At 42.2% G+C, this 18576-nt stretch overlaps 1 protein-coding gene across 1 annotated transcript in view; it reads right to left on the reverse strand.

Annotated features, from left to right (window-relative positions):
* Nucleotides 1-5321: 5321 nt before the first annotated feature.
* The window catches only part of GALNT18 (polypeptide N-acetylgalactosaminyltransferase 18), a 203506-nt gene continuing 190251 nt past the window's right edge, over nucleotides 5322-18576 (reverse strand). Inside the window, exons 10-11 of the mRNA XM_072422272.1 lie at nucleotides 16336-16500; nucleotides 5322-5818 (exon numbers count right to left, since the gene is read on the reverse strand). Coding sequence (XP_072278373.1) covers nucleotides 5672-5818; nucleotides 16336-16500 — 312 coding nt within the window. The 3' untranslated portion in view covers nucleotides 5322-5671. The remainder of the gene's footprint in view (nucleotides 5819-16335; nucleotides 16501-18576) is intronic.

Below are 18576 nucleotides of genomic sequence, written 5' to 3' on the forward strand. Positions count from 1 at the left end.
TCGGGAAGTACTTTCAGCTAATTCTATAGATTGCTTAAGGAAAAAGCTGGATGATTTCTAGAAGCACAGAATATAACTGGGGATTAAAGCTTTAAAGTAAAGATAACAGAGACTGCTGATCCAGGGAACATCCGATTGCCTCATGGAATCAGGACGGAATTTATTTTCCCCTGTTGAAGCAAATTGTACCAGGGATTTTTTTGCCTTCTTCTGGATCGACTGTGTCCATAGGGTTTTATATCTGGGATATGTTTATTTCCCTAGTGGTTGAACTTGATGGGCTTATGTCTTTTTTTCAACCTGACCTACTATGTAACTATGTATATCTGGAGGGCCATGATGTCATTCTCCTAGAATATGAGATATCTGGAGGGGCTGTGATGTCACTTTTGCAAAATATGACCTATCTGAGGGGGGCCGTGATGTCTAGAATTTGACATATCTGGGGAGGGGGCTGTGATGTTGCTCTTTTAGAATATAACCTCTATCAGGAGAATTTAATTATCTGCAGAGCGGTGTTGTCACACTGTTGTAGGATGTATTTCATATCTGAAGAGTAGACCGATGTTGTCACTCCTGCAATTTATGATCAGTTTGGAGGCAATTGCTGCCACTCCTCTTACTTGCTACATTTTAGATTGAATTTTAAATCTGCTCCTAAAATATTTAATATTCCTTTCCACAATCTAGAAATGCAGTTTTACGTCAGATGACTAGCTGAACACATTTGGGGCGAGGGCTCCACACGGCTCCGCTCCAGTATATAATTTTCCATCTGTCTGGGTTTGCATAGCAGCTCACCAAATTCTATTTGTGAGTCTCTTGCACAAATGTCACATCTATAAAGCTGCAGGACGCTGGATGACTTCTCCATTACCGCACTATAAAACACTCCAGAGCTACATTCCCATTTCCAGCGCGTCAGTGTACGTTTTTATGAATATCTAGTTGGCAAAGTCATTTATTTTTCACAATAAGGCTCTGGCAGTAATAGATTTCCTCCTTCTTCCGCTTGCTTCTGATCTATAAAGCCGACAAAGGGGCCCGAGAGGCATATAAAGCTATCTTCAAACATTTTATCTCAAATCATAAAGAATAATTATCTGTTCGGATTATCGCTCCAGCCACTTTCTGCCTCAAAATTGAAAGCGTCTCGTTGGAGCTCAGCTCAGCTGGGAATGAAAAGGTTGGAGGACCAGCAAAGAGTTTAGGCCGATATCTTTTGTAACCGCAAAAGTGGATTTATAGTGACGTAAATGGAACCATGTACAAAACCAAACATGGCATTTATATTGCAGCCTGTCAGTATTATTAACAAGTTTTAGTATTTAGAGTCTTCCAGTAACTTGGCCATATTACTTATTAATCCTGCCAGAAGGTCTGCTTTTTTATCACTTCCATTATTGGGGTGATAACGCAATGAATTCTGCAGTAAAATAGTATAGTTGCATCGTCATTCAGTGGACAAGGAAAGTTCCAAAGCACCTATGGCACAGCACATCATGACACCCAGTACTATAGTGTTCGGCGCCATGTTTTGGGAAGGGAGAGAAGCTGTAAATTAAGGTTGTGTTCTGCATTTCCTTGCCCGTTCAAAAGAGTTGGCATCCTAAGTCACCTATATGAGTATGTTTTATGCACCATATAGGGTGAAATAGGCAAACAAGTTAAATTTTTTTGCTATTGCTTCAAAAGCAGCTATGACATCATTTTTTCAGTTTGAAGCAATGTAACTAAATGAACTCTATATGGCCCAATTGTGGGTATGCCAACCCTTATTGAAAATATTCCACAGGATGGCTCCAAATTCTTGACCTAAAGAATGAAGAACTTTAAAGAAAGAACTTTGGTTTTTATCACTGCCTGTGTGATGACCGTTGTCTCCAGTATAGACAGTGATGGGAAAAACCTAAATTTTGAGTTTTCACAGGAAATGAAAGATCTTCCAATGAGCAACAACTAAGGGGGGATATCTTCATCTTTTTAAAGCATAGCTAAAGTTCCTCCAAAAAAATAAAAAATTCAAATTATGATGGCATATTGACTACGGTAACCTCCTCTTCCCTGGTATTCCACTAACCCAACTCTCTCCTCTAGAATCTATTATGAATTCTGCAGCCAGACTCATCCATCCTTCCCACCTACCTACCCCATACACCGCCTTCCCACCTACCTACCCCATACACAGCCTTCCCACCACTCTTCTTCCGCTGCATCTCTTTGTAGTTCTCTTCATTGGCTTCTATTTCCCCTTAGAATCAAATTCATTTCCTGTGCTTTGCCTTCAAATCCCTCCATGGTTCTTGTCCCACTTACCCTTCTGATCTCCGCTCCTCCATTGACCTACTAATGACTTCCTTACTCATAACCTCCTCACATGGACTCCAAGACTTTTCTAGAGCTGCCTCGACTCTCTGGAATGGTCTTCGACATCCTATTCAGCTTGCTCCTACTTTCTGCTCATTTAAAATGGCTCTTCAACCTAGCCTAGCCGGCTTCTTCTGTCTCCCAATACCTCACTTTTCTCATAATTCCATATCCCCCCTCCTATTATGTGATACTTCCCTCTCCTCTTAGATTGTAAGCTCTTCTGGGGAGAGTCCTCTCCTCCTTTGGTACTATTTTCTGCTATTTTTCAACAACCCCTAATTGTTGTACAGTGAGGAGTTAGTATGTTGGCGGTAAGTAAATACTGTTGAATAATATTTATCCTGGTCTTATTTGAAGGGACAGTGTCACCAAGTTGTATTATTATTAGGTGTAATGCTCTAAACTCTCATTGTTTAATAATAATAAAAATAATATTAGGTGTTAATAAACAAAAAACAGTAAAACTGATTACCATTTCCTCCTGTATCTAAAAATAAAATCCGATTTACTTTGTAATTTTTAAATCTTCAGCTTGAAAATGCCCTTAAAAATTGTAAAGCTGCTTTTTCTCGTCTCTTCTTTCTGCAGCCTACGCAGGCTGAGAGTAAATTCTGACCCATCACCCTTCCCAGAATCCCCAGCGGTGAGAGTTTGGCTCATGCAGGAGGTGCCGGTCTTTACTTGTGACTTTTATAACATTTTATTCTCAAACTTTATGGGAAAAGAATAAAATCCTTCTGCAATTTTGTTCCAGATATTGTGTAAAAAGTCTCCAGAGACCGGCTATTTCAGTTTTCTGCCTTCAGAGAGGAGCTGAGAATGTCTGTCTTGTCACCGCTCTCAGAGAGGGCTGACCTCCTTAGGAGAGGAAACTGTGCAAGAGGTGAGAAGCGCTGCAATACTATATATACCAGTAATGATACAAATATCAGCCGTTCCCTCTCCTTTATATGTGTGTATCTTTCTCTCTGTGGGCCTGATTTATTATAGCTCTCCAAGGCTGGAGAGGATACACTTTCATCAGTGAACCTGGGTGATCCAGCAAACCTGGAATGAATCGGGTCCAGGATTCAAAACATTTGCTAGCAAATAGCAACCGACTTTGAAGAAATCCGTTCTAGGTTTGCTGGATCACCCAGGTTCACTGATGAAAGTTTATCCTGTCCAGCCTTGGAGATCTTTAATAAATCAGGCCCAGTATCTCTAAATGTTAGAACCCCAAGAAAGAGGACACACTGATGGGTAGGTGACATATCGTGCATGAATAATATTGGACCTAGCTAAAACCTCTTAGCATTACATTATGGAAAGCTTGCAAAAAATGTGTTTTTGTTTTTCTTTAACACATTAAAATGCAAATTTTAGGCCTAAAATTGACTGACAATCTCGAAACAATATTTAGTTTTTAGAGGCAAATTAACAATAGCAAAGAAAGTTATTATTTGTATATTGAATCAAATACATACAGAACCCAATATAAAACCTAGAGCTCTATTAATAAAACAGGGAATCTGACATTCTCCCAAACATTCCCACTTGGGAGTCCATTACTGCTATTGAAGCATATGGACCTGGAAGATTCCCACAAGGGAAAGTTTGAAATTGTTATTTGTTTTCCTGTTTTATAAACAAAATAAAAAATCTAAAATTTCTTCTAGAGTTTTAATGTACATGAGCAGCATAAAATTTCATTGAAAAATATAAAAGGTGAGGCTACGCCAGGTGAATTGATACTAAATAGGTCAGGGCTTAAAATTGTGCCCTTGAATACCCAACGAGGAAACACTTTTCAGCTCATCAAGTTCATCATATATAATGGTCCGGAGTTATTCTTCTCACTCCGGCATGCATTGGGACAGACAGCTGTGATCCCAGAAGTGCTAGGAAATAAAGTGCTTCTAAGATCAGAATATAATTACCACCGGGAACTATTTGGCTTCTCGGTATTAATTCTAAGGGCTCTGTTTAAAAATGTACCCCCCTGTCAATTCCTCTGAAGTTTGCTGACAGATGGTGGACTCTCTCTACTAATCTCCTTTCAGTTCCTATTAAAGCAATGACTCATACTGCTACCTAGTGGCCATTCCTCAAAGTGCACAGCCGTCACACTACAAAACAAATAGGAAATAAATGAATATTATGAGTGAATTGGCAGTGGAATCATAAAAAGAGCACTAAAAGTGGCTCAAGTTCAATATTGTATGCTAAAATAGTAATCCTTAATTGATGCTTAAAGTTGAAGCACATCTCTAAGCTAAAACCGACCCTCTTTTGCACCAAGCAAAAATATATCCCACCCTCTTTTATGACTTGTGGTGGTCAGTGGTAGAAAAAAATTGCTCCTCCTCCTACCACAAGCCGCAAAGGTCTCTTCTTTTGTTCTAAGCATTAGTGATTAGTGACATGAAATTTCTCCTGTCCTGCCCAAGCAATGGAGGTATAAGTGGCACTAAATACTCTCCTTCACCAAACATTGGTGGTTAATGGTTCTTTTATATTCCCCCTGCCCCAAGCATTGATGAACAGGGGACCTACATCAACCCTATGTGTCCTACACCATGGTCCCTGCTTGGGCAGTGATGCCATCAGAGGTTTGAAAGGATACAACTGGCATGAGGTCATTCTACCCTGACCGTGCCAACCGATATCCACTGCTGGGTACTGGGATGAATGTTTCAGCACCCAGAAATGGGATGAGTCCAGATTGGTGGGGGTTCTGTATACCTCCATTTCTGTTTTTAGCTCCTTTGTATTCTCTATGATTTCCAGCTACCAGAAGTATTCTGTTTATTGGTAGAAGAAAAGTTGGGGTGTTTGGGAATTCTTCCCCTACAAAAGGGGTTCCCAAATCACTGATAAACGGGAGGAGTAAACACTGAAACCTTGAGGCCTTTATACAAAGTATCACTTTATAGTCTGCAGCGTACATAAAGAACACACAGAGGTTTTTAAATCCATAAAATTTATTGTCAGATATAAATATCTTCAATTTTTTGTTACTTATTTACACCTGTAAATTTTGCAAAATATCTTAATATATTCCACCATCACCCAATCATTTAACCCCATCTAAAAACATCATGAAAATATTCAGAAATAAAAACTCTACAGCCCCTAAACCAGTCCACACGCTCACCCCTAGAAAAAAAAAAAACTAGTACAGCAGGCAAAGGTCTGACATTTTGCTACACGGTAGCAAAGGAATCAAGTAGTGTAAAGAGAACCTGGTCTGTGCTGAGCTGTACTGTACAGCGCCCCCTGGGGGAGAGAGGAGGGATTGGACAGGCCTTGCCGGGCTCCGCTATGTCACTAGGTTTTTGTGAAAGTTTGTTATGCTCCATTTCTGTCCGCTGCATTTCTGAAGCACCAGCTGATAGCCAAACTCGTTGTCGCTGTTTTCTTGAAGTTCCAGACAGCGCTTGGACTTCTTGTTTTGTATCGCTCCTCCCTGGAACAAAGAGAATAACAAAATGAGTGCGGGGGAATTCATCTGTCAATGCAGCTCTGCCAACCCAATCCTAAAGGGGATTTTAGAGATTTGTTTCTGGAAATGATCATGCTTCTGGGTTAAAGCAGGTGTAAGCAAACTCCGGCCTTTAGGCCAGATACAGCCTAGCCAGTAGTCCGTTCAGGCCTAACGCCCCCCTGGTCAATCTGGTTGGTCGGCAGGGGTCGGCAACCTGTGGATATGAGACTTAACATTTCCGCCGCTGGGGTAAGGGGACATTCCGTCTCCTCTTTATGCATTTGCAGAGGAGAGGGATTTCCCTTCAGCGGCGTTCCCTCACCTCCGAATACATTGCGGAGGAGAAGGAATTCCTGATGTTGGCGTTCCTGATGGGGGCGGAGCCATCAGTGCGGGATTTGAGAGAGTCGGGCCTAGTGTGCCTTCTTGACCTCCTAAAATGGCCTAGTAGCCAAAAAAGTTTGCTGACCCCTGGCTTAAAAGGAAACCCCTTATTTTCCTGTTTATTCTGCAGTTTTGATTAGTTTAAAATCCCTAATGTATTGATGTTTGCTAAAGCACGGCATGTCATAATGCAATCATCATTCTTTCAATACTTGTTCCCTCTTAGTGCTGCCGATCTCTTGCAGCCACTTCTGCCTACATGCGGTGCAGCAATGACCGCATGGCATTTTCCCCAACAGTGGACCATGTCTGTGCAATGTATACAGCAACTGGTTGTCTCCATGGGCTGCTTGTGAAATATGGTGACAACAGCAGGAAATGCTTGCCCAAGGACTACATGGCAGGAACGCCAGTTATTACAAAATGAAAGCTGGAAAATAAAAAATTCTGAATATGACTTCAATAATGCACTAAAGCCAAACTCGTCACTATCAACTTACAAATTATATTTACACACACCAAGATATAAATACCCTACAGGAGAAGAACTCTTATATTAACCCATCCAGTCACCCACACCAATCCTGCAGCTTCTGGTCATTGACATTTATTCCCCTCAGAAGCTGTTGAATATCTGTGCCCCCTTCACCACATTCTGAGGTTCCTTCCTCTAACCCCTCCAACATCATTGTTAAGTCCTGTAAGGACCGGAAGAAAAAAACAGTGAGGGACAGGGGATGCCCCACATCCAACACTCCTGGAAGTGTTAAATTTTACAGAGTCTGATATGGCCAGGACACAGGGGCCCGATGGCTTTTCTTGCAGGAAATTGATATTTTTTAGACTGATATATTTTGTTTTATGGTCATTATTGCCATGCAGGAGAGGAAGGACAGCACAATGGTATTTGTTCATTACCAGTATGTGCCTAATGAAACATATGGGCCAGTGCCTAGGGTGCTGGGGTTATATAAGGGGAATCCTTGTGATAAACTTTATATTTACCGTATTTTTCGGACCATAAGACGCACTTTTTTTCCCCCTAAAGTGGGGGGAAAATCAGGGTGCGTCTTATGGTCCGAATGCATATTTTTTTACTTACCTGTATCCCCGCCGGTCCCTGCAGCCAGTGTCCTCCTCTGTGTTCCTGTGTCCCAGCGTGCGGCACTTGTGCCCGCCCACGAAGGCGGCGCCGATTGATTTGATGAATGCCGATCGGCGCCGCCTTCATGGGCGGGCACAAGTGCCGCACGCTGGATCTCAGGGAAACACAGAGGAGGAACACAGACAGAGGCAGATAGCAGCCAATGTCTGTGTTCCTCCTCTGTGTTCCCCTGTGTTCCAGCGTGCGGCACTTGTGCCCGCCCACGAAGGCGGCGCCGATTGATTTCATGAATGCCGATCGGCGCCGCCTTCATGGGCGGGCACAAGTGCCACACGCTGGATCTCGGGAAATCAAATGAATTTTTTTTTTCTTGTTTTCCCGTGCGGAAAACCTGGTGCGTCTTATAGTCCGGAGCGTCTAATGGTCCGAAAAATACGGTATTTTCTTTGTTCTTCTCTCTCCGGACATTGGTGTCTAAATTGAACAAGGTAATATTAACATAAGCGGTGCATGAGATTCTTTTAGAGCCATCTTCTGTTTAGTTGAAAGGAATTTCTTTATAAGAAGCCAATTCATTCTAGCAACAGTTTTTACTAAACTAGTCACATGACACAAGGGGTGGAGCTTGTAGAAACATTCATCATCATTCAAGGGTGCCTAGGCAGCATAATGTACGTATGATCCTATATTGTACTAGATTGTAAGCTCTTCGGGGCAGGGTCCTCTCCGCCTGTATCACTGTCTGTATTAGTCTGCAATTTGGAACCCCTATTTAATGTACAGCGTTTAGTAATATGTTGGTGCTATATAAATCCTGTTTAATAATATTAATTATAATAATAGTACTAAGGGTTTTTTCTTATATTTGTGCTGATCTAAAAGATACAGCTCTGTATTCAATAATACATCATGATATTTAATAATGCAAGCAGTACAAATCCCTTAATAATCCTCATGTACTCCCTGTACAGAGGAACATGGAGAGCAAAGAAAGTTTAATTGATTGTGCTGTAGGGCTCCTGTGCTAACAAGGGCCATGCTGATAGATGGAGAGAATAATGTGACAGAGAGATGTGCGCATCAGTCTGCTGCTTCTCTTCTCAATGCCCAGTCACATGCTGGGGGAGGGAGCAGACCTGTAGGTGTTAATTAAGTGCAACAGATTAAACTCAGGTCTGTGTGCCAGAATTCAGAAATACAAATCCATTGGCAGGCCAAGCAGCTGTTTGCTTGGAGTTTAGCATTCAGATTACAAGAAAGGTGGAGTAACAACGGAGCAAACAAAAACTCCTGTTATCTTCTCATTGTCAGGTTATATACAGCACACGCATCTCCCATATCATTACAATATGAGAACGAGTCTAGACGCTGACTGATATTTCAGATTATGTTTCCATATGTCTTATTTATTATTAATAGGAAAAAATAATCCATTCTATCCAGCAGCTGTAAAGTTCCCTATTAGATCCATAAATTATCCTAAATTCACAAAATGTGCAACAAACAGCAGCAACGCTTTGTTTTTCTTTTAATTTGACATTACTGGTGGAAGTGTTGAGGAATGAAAGGCATTAGCTGTGATCTGGTGATGTCAGACTCTGAATAAGATGGAGAAGACTTCACGCTGGTAAATAATTACTATTTCTTTAAGAAAATTTGCTTTGAACCTCGTCAGGATAACGGGAGAGAGCGGCGCATAAAATATACATGACAGTCGTCTGCTGATTGTATAATAACGATAATCGCAGTTACATTATCATATCACACCATTCATCTACATCCAGAAGCCTCTCCTGCAATATATGGATATTAATGTTCCACTTCACTGGTGGGAATAAACTTCTCTCCACTCATGTCGTGTACAATAGACATTCTTCTTGTGAATTCTGGTCAACAAAGGTGACTGTGATATACATAGATTATGTGTTACCGGTGCTCTGGTGATCCAACTGCACTGTATTCAATGGTAAGTATAGCATGCGGGTGACAACAGTTCAGTAATTTAGAAGATGCTGCTGTCACAACTTTGGATTACAAATAAACGTCACTATACTGGGCACCCCCATCCCAAGCATCTTGCACATTCAGCCGGGGATATTCACCTTTTTGTGCTACCTTCTGCCTGGTTTGTGGGGTGCAACGGGGTTGCTGGGTAGCAAGGAGTGTGTACCCCCATGTGACACTGCATGGGCTTTGGAGGCAAAATGCTCCTGTGCATGTGGAAGAGTGTGTGGGGTGGGGTCATTGGAGCTTCAAAAGGTTGAGGCAGCATCAATGGATGAGCATTACTTGCATGAGCCGTGTGCTAATAATGAGATGCCGCCACTGCCCTGATTGGGTTGCTGATTTTTTGATTCTTTAAAGCAAAGCTAAATTCTATTTATACCTAGCTGTCCCTGTTCCACCTTTCTCCTTGTTTCGATCTTTGCCCACCTTGATTGGCTTGTCCGGGATGCTGTATTTCTTGCAAGGTATGCAAAAGCCTAATTAGTCCTGGCAGCTGCAGGGGAAGCCGGGATGTGCTGGGATGCTAGGATGCATGCTTGGCTCTTCGATATTTGATAGCATGAGTGAGGTAAGAATACTTATTACAGGAGGGTCATGGCCTGTCCTTTTCTGCAATAAAGCCCAGCCTGGTCAGGACTTTTTAAAGTGGAACTTTTAATTCTGCTTTAAATTCGAAAATCGATTTTTCAGTATGTTTGGTGTTCCTAAGAAAAATGTATGTATATCTGTTACAGCAGTTATATAATTTCAGATTATTATAATGGCTCAATTGCAAAAATCCTTTTAATTAGGAACTGGTCTATAGGGAGAGTCAAGGAGTGAGTACTCAACTGGTCCATAGGGGTGTATATGGGGAGAGCACTGAGTTGGCCCATAAGGCTGTGCAGGGGGTGAGCATAGAACTAGTTAATCTTGACTTGAGCTATCTCATCTGTAAATTTTCTACTAGGTGTGTTGTAGTCCCTCGAATATGTGGGCACCATGCCAATGTGACCAATTCATAGGGTTGTGAGTCTGATCTCCACCTAGCTACCTATCCCCTCTCCAAATGCAATTACTCTCCAATCCTCCCAGCCCGCTGCCTAATGAGCTGATTGTAATGTAAACACAGGAAGGTCGCTAATTAATGGGTGCACATTGTACATAATTGCATTTCCTGCCTGAGGGAAAATGATTTGATGTGACACGCATAGTGCCAGCACAAGTACTTCATGGAGAGCTACTGAGTGGACAGGTTTCAGGTATAAATAGCGGGGGGATAATAATACACGGAAGAAATAATTTGCTCTGAAGATGCAGTTTATATATAGATAATGATTGAGCGCACCGATTTGCATGCTTCCAAGCAACAACCCCGCCAATCACAGCCATTTATACAAACCAGTTGTCGGAGAGTTAAATCTCATCCACGTTATCCACGTTAAAATTCTCAATGTCTCTGGAACACTTAACAATTGGCTTTGGAATTGAGAAAAGCAAAGTTTGGGGCTGTGAAAATGCTCTGGGAATTTGGACTTTTGGCCTAGCGATTCCCCACACTGTGCACTACATGTCCCCTGTGATCCCCTGACCACTGCAATTCTGGGGAGGTGAAACGATTTAAAGATTTTTAGCCCGATCCTTTCACATGGCACTTGCAGTGCATACTGGGAAGTAGCCAGAACCTCAGTGTGGATTTTCATCTAATTAAAATTGCGCCGAGTTTTCAAGCGGGCGGCAGGGATGGGTGGATGGGAGCCCATAATGAGTGCACACCATCCAGTGACCGCACTTTTAATTAAATATAAGAGCCCGGAAGGGTCAATTGATGCTTAGTAGCAATTTGTGAAACACACTCTGCAATGCTCATTATCAATATTTCCTTCTTTTTCTATGCCATCTGAATATGAAAGACGCGAACACCAATGCAGACTCTAATAGCGCAGTACTGCAGTATTCTGTGATATTAACGGCTTCATCCTGATAAAGAGGAGGCAGCTATGGAAGACTTGTCTGCTAGAGAAGGCTGGGAGTCCAAATTTCATTTCTTTACATAGAGAAAGGTTTTTATATACTGTGTAGGGGTTCTGCAGATTAGGACATAAAAGCATTACCTAATCTGAACTTTTTTTCACCTTTTTTTGTAATAGAGATGGTTAGAACTTCTGGTATTTTTAAAACAGCCAATGTGATAAAGCTGAATTTTTCCAACTATTAAAAAAATACCCAAATATATTATTGGTTTATACTTAGTATCTACAGCAAGGGTCTGCAAACTTTCATGGTCAATAGGGCATTTCAAGGGGGGGGCGGGAGCACACTAGCCCGGACTATGGAGCTCCGCCCACCACCAGGGAACGCGCCCTGAAGTGAAATTCTCTGCAAAGCATACAGAGGAGAGGGATTTCGCTTCAGGGAGCTTTCCCTATTTACCGCAGCAGGGGAAGTATCAACGCCAGCCGTGGTAAATAGGAGATCAACAGCAAGGAGGTGGCACCAGAGCCTGAGCGACTCCAGCTCCCGTAGTTCCTAATGCCCCCTGGCCAATCCCCCAGCAACCAACGGCTCCGGAGCCGTGGGTTGCTGGATGGTATTAGGCCAGACCGGCCAGGGGGCGTTAGGTCAGAACAAACTACCGGCTGGGTCGTATCTGGCCTAAAGGCCGGAGTTTTCCGACCCCTGATCTACAGTATTTCCTTCTTTTTTAGTATTTTATTGCCAAAGATTACCAAAAGCCATTAAAAATGTTCTGAAAGAGTACAACCCAAAGCATACCATGGTGTCCGTTTCAATCTTTATTGTCATGATTTGGTTGCAACAGTGTAGCAAACCTATTCATTTTCATGTAGAAACTGGGGGTCTGCAAGCGAGCAAAGATTTGCAGTGCACTGAAAATCCTATGGAAATAGGGGCTGTGGCATAGTTGGTATTTGCATAGGATTTGGCACCCTTGGGCTTGGCAATTACAAGAGGAGGTTGGTAGGGTGTTTGGGGGGCATCGGGATGCGTGTGCCCCACACATTTTTATGCATCCATGGAATAGGAAGGGGGGGGGGGGGAGTCGGGGCTTAGTTGGCAGCGCCCTACAAATGGAATTACCGTATACATTTCCTTGATAATGGGCATTTTTTTTCTCTTTTACAACTGATTTGGGCTTGATGCACATTTTGTGTGTTTTTTTTTTTCCCATGTTTTCAGATTTTTTTTTTTACATTTGCATAGCAATTTCAATGATTCTTATATGGTTCAGAAATTTGTTTAAAAATAAAGGAAACCCTGGAGCAGAATAAGGCATTTCTAATACACAGCAGCTCAGAAGTATCACCTTGTTATTTCAGGGATATGAGGATTGATTTGTGTAATACCGTTGTATATCTCCTGTCTCTAACCAAATGGGAATAATGACGGGATCAGACGCCAATTAATCCGACATGGCTTGATTGCACACATTAGCTTTTGCCGTTTACAGCTCGCTTTCCACTCGGAGACAATATTGTGCCCGGCACACATGGTTGTCTTAAAATGAATCCTGAAGCCGCCAAGTCTTCAAGTCTTTAATTATTTCCTGTGTGTACATCAATCATACATCACAGGGGTATAAAGAATGCAATATCGCACCACACCATGAAATGTAATCTGCAAATAATGGTTTGTACGATAGAAAGAGATGTGAGAGAGGTACAAATCTCAGAGGGGCGGCTTATTCACTTCATGTGGATATCAGATATTAGAAATCACCCAACGACTTCTAATAGATTTTATACAAGGCTGCTTTTTCCACCCCTCTCAGATACCATAATACAGCCATTCTAAACCAGGGTGCCTGCAGAGGTTGCTGCAGATGCCTTGGCTGGGGCAGAATGACATCCGGCCTGATGGTTCCAGTATAATTACTATTCATTTTAAGCTGACGTTCACCATGACCAAAATTATTTTAAGGGTTCCTCTGAGATAGAAGTTTTAAAAGTCCACTCTAATGTTTGCAGGCTGTTCTAATTTCTGTAACATTACCCAAACACAGTAGTTCTTAAACTGGGTGAAATGGCACCCTGGTGGACTAAGTTCACAGGAAAAGGAATGGGGGTGTGTGGCTAACTAGACAATCCGGTCAGTTGTATCGGTTTATGGTATGGCAGCTCCTGCCCTGTGCCCAACTTCCCCTGCAAACTGGGCAAGCACATCATCATTAGTCACTGATTGCATGTGGTTCAGAAAAGGCATGGGGGAGAGAAATGAGATTAATATATCCAGGTGGGTAAGTTATAGATTGATTGGACTCTTGTCAGTGGGGGAAAGGGGGATGGTGTCATCAATGGGAGCAGCAGGGTGAGTGAGTACACAGAATTCAAGGTGAGGGGAGATTTCAGCGAGGTTCTCTTTTCCACTGGACTATCCATGGACTGGGGGATTCTGTTCCAGGCAAGTGGATCACTAGCCATCTCCACGTTGCCACCAGAGAGAAAGAAAGGGAGAGCACAACACCAGATGCCATCAGTCGAGAGATTAGGTAAGAGCCACCAGTGCTGGAATTTCTGTTGCCTGGAAATTCTGCCCGTTGCTGGCATACCTGTTACTGGGATTTTGTCCCAGGTACCTAATATTCAGGAATCTAAGCCTCACTGGAGTACCTGCTTGTCACTGGTCTGCCAGTTACTGAGGAATATGAGTATACCCATGCTTAGTCCTCCATGTCCATAACGTTTAACGAGTTAAAGTTCTGCCCTAACAGATTCAAGCTCTTCTACCTGTATCCTCCCTATAATCATAAAAACTTTTTTCTCACTTTTCGTATTCTCCTTCATACTCTATTAAATTGTAAACTCTTCATCTTCTGCATTCATCTCCTACACCCCACTGGCCTGTAAGAGTTCCTCCTTCTATTTCCCACCATATGGACCAATGACTGTAGGACTGGCAGTGTGGGATCCAGCAATACCAGATGCTGAGTATCCAAGCCTATTTATTGGAGGTGGTAATAATAGGTTTAATATATGGATTTTACAACGATGGGTCTGTTTTTTTTGGGCAATCCAGGAGCAGGAACACATTATCATACCACATACATGTGTGATCAGACCAAAGAGGAACTCTTCAAATATAATGTGAAATATCCATTTCCGCACAACAAACCTACAAATTTGTGACTAGTAATAGTGGTGCGTTTACATATAAGTATCTTATTTTTCATTTACTGGTCCTTTTGACAATCCATTATTCCGGGGCAACTCCAGTGCACTAATGTACTACGAGAAGTGTGGGGTTATTTCGTTTTATGCACTAAGTGGCACAAATCTCCTAACAGGATATGTTTCTGTTCCCTGCTGCGGCGTTCCACATTGTACATCTTTTATCTGTCTGGAAACCTCGGCTTCTAAGTGCAAAATGACTCTGTCGGAGAGGAAAATGACAACAGATAACAGGCACCGAGTAGTTTGTGCATCTGAGGATGAAAATGAATATTTTTTCCCTTCATCACCCTGAGAATAAAAATACAATTTTCTATGGCTGTTCGGCCCCTGAAAGCCAGTCCTGAGCTGACCTCCTGCAAACCAAGATCTCTCATCACATCTCTGCTGTCAGCATCTGTGTTTGTAATGAACCCGCGGCACAGGACACCGCGATCTGGCAATTTGTCACATTCAATATCTCCAAGTCAAACAACATTTGATAACAATCCAGAATCTGTTTGTTTGATGGGGCCAAGAGAAATTTGTCTGCTTCTATTTTCAGAAGTCACAAAATCTCCTTCTGTTTGTGACAAGCCGAGAAATGCCAGATAACTGCTTCAGCAATGACCCAAATGCGTTACTGTCTGTGTTCCTGCTGCGTTATCTCGCTGTATGTGATGACAACCTTTCTGAATTAGGAACTGTTTGGGCTTCAGTCCTGCAGTGTGTATTGGCCAGAATAATTTCCATATATCGGGCCGTGGGTTAAAGCAAACTGATGAACTGTTCACCTCCTGTTTTTAATCTGTTTTATATTTTAATCGATTTTGTTCTATCATGGGCCCTTTACCTCTCCAAGTCTCATATGCTGCTGGGAGTGGCACCATATAAAGCATCTAACTGTAAATCCAAGGGGATCCAAAGACACCCTGCCTCTAGAAGTTGGGGCTCCTTGATGCATTGAGCTCATATGAAGCGGTTGAATTTTATTTTTTATGCATATTTCAGTATTTTGAAGAAAAATGGCTCTTTTATTCCTCATTGTCTATCCATTACCAGTCCCCCACCCATGTCTCCTTTGAAATGACCAGCAGCCGAACTATCCTCATCCAAGCCAGCACAAATCTCCAAAACAGGGCATACTCAGTCAGTATAGTGGGCGTAATATTTTATTCTATGGTTGTATTGATGTTTAGGAGATATAGTGCTGTAGCGGCACCTAGTCATATAGGGGATCCTGAGCCTCAGCTAAAAAGGGACTTAAGGTGATGTCTCAGAGTTTATGGATCTTTAGTGCCTCACCCAATAGGGTCCTTAAAAGATAAGGGGGGCTCCCTCCTTTGGAATGTTACCTGTGTAATTATGAACATGCAAGGAAGTTGAGAAGATGAAACTGGAACACATCCAAATTCAGCGGTCAGGATTCTACAGATTCTCATGGTAGTAGTCACTGGGTTTTGGCATCACATGCAACTTCTTCTCAAACCTGGAGGCTGTAGTGTGTCTCCATTCCAATAACGACTCCAAAATGGGTGAGATTTGGCCACCGTAGCCTCAAAGCACATAACCTGCAAATAGAAGCAACCTTTTCCCAGCAGGGGGAAGGCTTCAGGACCCTTTCTTACAAAAGGAGGTCTGGCCAAGTATAGCACAAGACCCCTCTAATACGCGTTTATCAAAGTCTGGTCCAGCTTACAGCAGGACTTCAGTTTGGTAATGAAATGCAAATATAGGAATCCAAGAACACCATAATCCCAGAGAGAGCTGCCAAAAATCTTAACACTTGCATACAGCAGGAGCCAGGAAACCACACATCCCTACACATATATCAGAGTGCTGGAAGTCATTTACTGTACCTGAATAAAATGCCAGTAGAGTTTCATCCTCTTTGCTTTGGCGTAGTTGCATTCGATCAGTCGCGGGCGCCCATTGACATCCACCAAACATCGGTTGTCATCATCATCAATGGTCGGGCTCAGCACCCCCACATGTATCTGTTGCATGCTGGTGTAATACACATTCTGAAAGAAAAATAAAATCATCAGAAGTGCATTACAAGGAGGACAGAATTTAATTAAAATTACAATAATTTTCAAAGGGAATGCATTCGCTTAAATGGGCGCACTGTAGGCTGCAGTAGTTCTGTACTACTAGATGCTATCAACAGGTAGCAAACCACCTGACATTATAATTAAATGGGATTTGATTTTATTTTTAGAATTTTATTTTATGGCCATATATAAGTAGGGAATGTGTTTATTCAACAGATTACATAGAGACTGGAGGATGTTAATGGTTTTCCCCATCACCCATTGGTTCCTTAAATGTCTTAATGACGCCAGCATTTCCATCTGTGCATCAGTTCCCAAATCCACCCACCTGCTCGAGCCATAGTCAGTGAGCTTGAGGCCTTACAGAGGAGTTTGATTCGCTTGGCAACTTAAAACTGCCATTGGGGTCTGAACCCCTAAACCTGCACCAAGCAATGAGAGCCACCAAATTCCCACTCAGATAATTGTCTTTTCATATGTAAAGTAGACCAGAAATGATATTGTGATATCTGAAGCTGCTAAGGTGGAATGTTTCTGAAAGTTTCATGCTCCTCTTGCTCCCGAATCATTGTAAATCCTGGGAGAGATACAACACTCCGAAGAGGACCTATATATAAATATCTCTGTAATGTTGGTGCAATATCTCATTAGTGTATTTGTTCTCTGATACGCAGTACAGATGACATGTGTTATTACAAAATCTGCACAGAACCCTGGGTGTAGGAGCATGCATTGATTACAGCGCTCCATCACTGTCAGGGGCCCTGTGCAAGAACTTCATATGAAGAACATAACCTTCCTACAGATTCTAATTTCTGCGGCTTACTCTGCAAGATTCACAGCACGATGCAAAATACTGCATGTAATTTTGTTGTCTGAGTGCTATGTTTCGACATCCTGCAAAGACTGCAAGGATAAAACATCCAATGAAAGTGCTTATACAGCACCTTAACCCGCTCCCAGCTGGGATGGAAGATTAATGTTTCCTTCTACATCCTCCCAAATTAGAGGTCTTCCGAACAGCACGAGAGCAAAGAGGCCTCGCCTAAGTGACCTCTTCTCTTGGAAGCTTTGTGTGAGCTTCTATAGATCTTCTCCTATAAAAATGACAATAATCCCAGGAAGGAGTTGTATTTGCAGAATTGTACAGCTGATTTCTGACCAGACGGAATCACGTAGCCCTCACTATATAGTGCTGTAGCAGCAAATAGTCATACAGGGGATTCTGTACCTCAGATAAATAGGATCTTAGGGTGATGTCTTGGGAGTTTGTAAATCTTTAGTTCCTCTCCCAATAGGGCCCTTTAAAGATAAGAGGGACAACCATGGGGCAACCTTGTTCCAAAGGTACATTAAACACACTTGCTGTAGAGATGTTACCTGTGTAATTATGAATATGCTAGAAGGTAGAGGAGAAGAAACTAGAACAGTGGCCGGGGTTCTACAGCTTCTCATGCTAGAAGTCACTGGGTTTAGGCTTTACATCAACGTCTTCTCAAACTTGGAGGCTGTAGTGTGTCTTCATTCCAGCGAAGACTCCAAAATGGTTGAGATTTGGCCACCATGGCTTCCAGGCAAATACCCTGCCTATAGAAGCAGCCTATTTCCAGTAAGGGGAAGGCTCCAAGACCCTTTCTTACAAAAAGAGGTCTGGTAGGTTTATCCATTTTTATCAAAGTCTGGTCCAGCTCACTGGTAAACATACTAGAAGTTGAATAGCTAATACAACCCCACAGCAGGATTCTTCCTCCAGTGTAGATATTACATTCAAATGGACAAGAAGGAATCGTATAGCCCTCAAATCTACAACATTGCTGCCCCATGACAATGAAAGATTTTCATAGCAAAGACCCTGGGTGGGACCCTGGAACAGAACTGCATTGGAGTTTTTGTATCTGAATATAAAAAACCTTCAATTTGGTAAATGGAAGCAGTGCAAAGAGCCAAGGAGTTCATGTGCTGTTGGGTGGAAAGAGCAAAGGTACTGACAAAGTGATGAACTCCTTATTGTGTGACTTTCCCTTCACTATCCAATCATAAGCTGGG

Source organism: Pyxicephalus adspersus, chromosome 9, assembly GCF_032062135.1.
Source record: "Pyxicephalus adspersus chromosome 9, UCB_Pads_2.0, whole genome shotgun sequence".
NCBI classification, from domain to species: domain Eukaryota; kingdom Metazoa; phylum Chordata; class Amphibia; order Anura; family Pyxicephalidae; genus Pyxicephalus; species Pyxicephalus adspersus.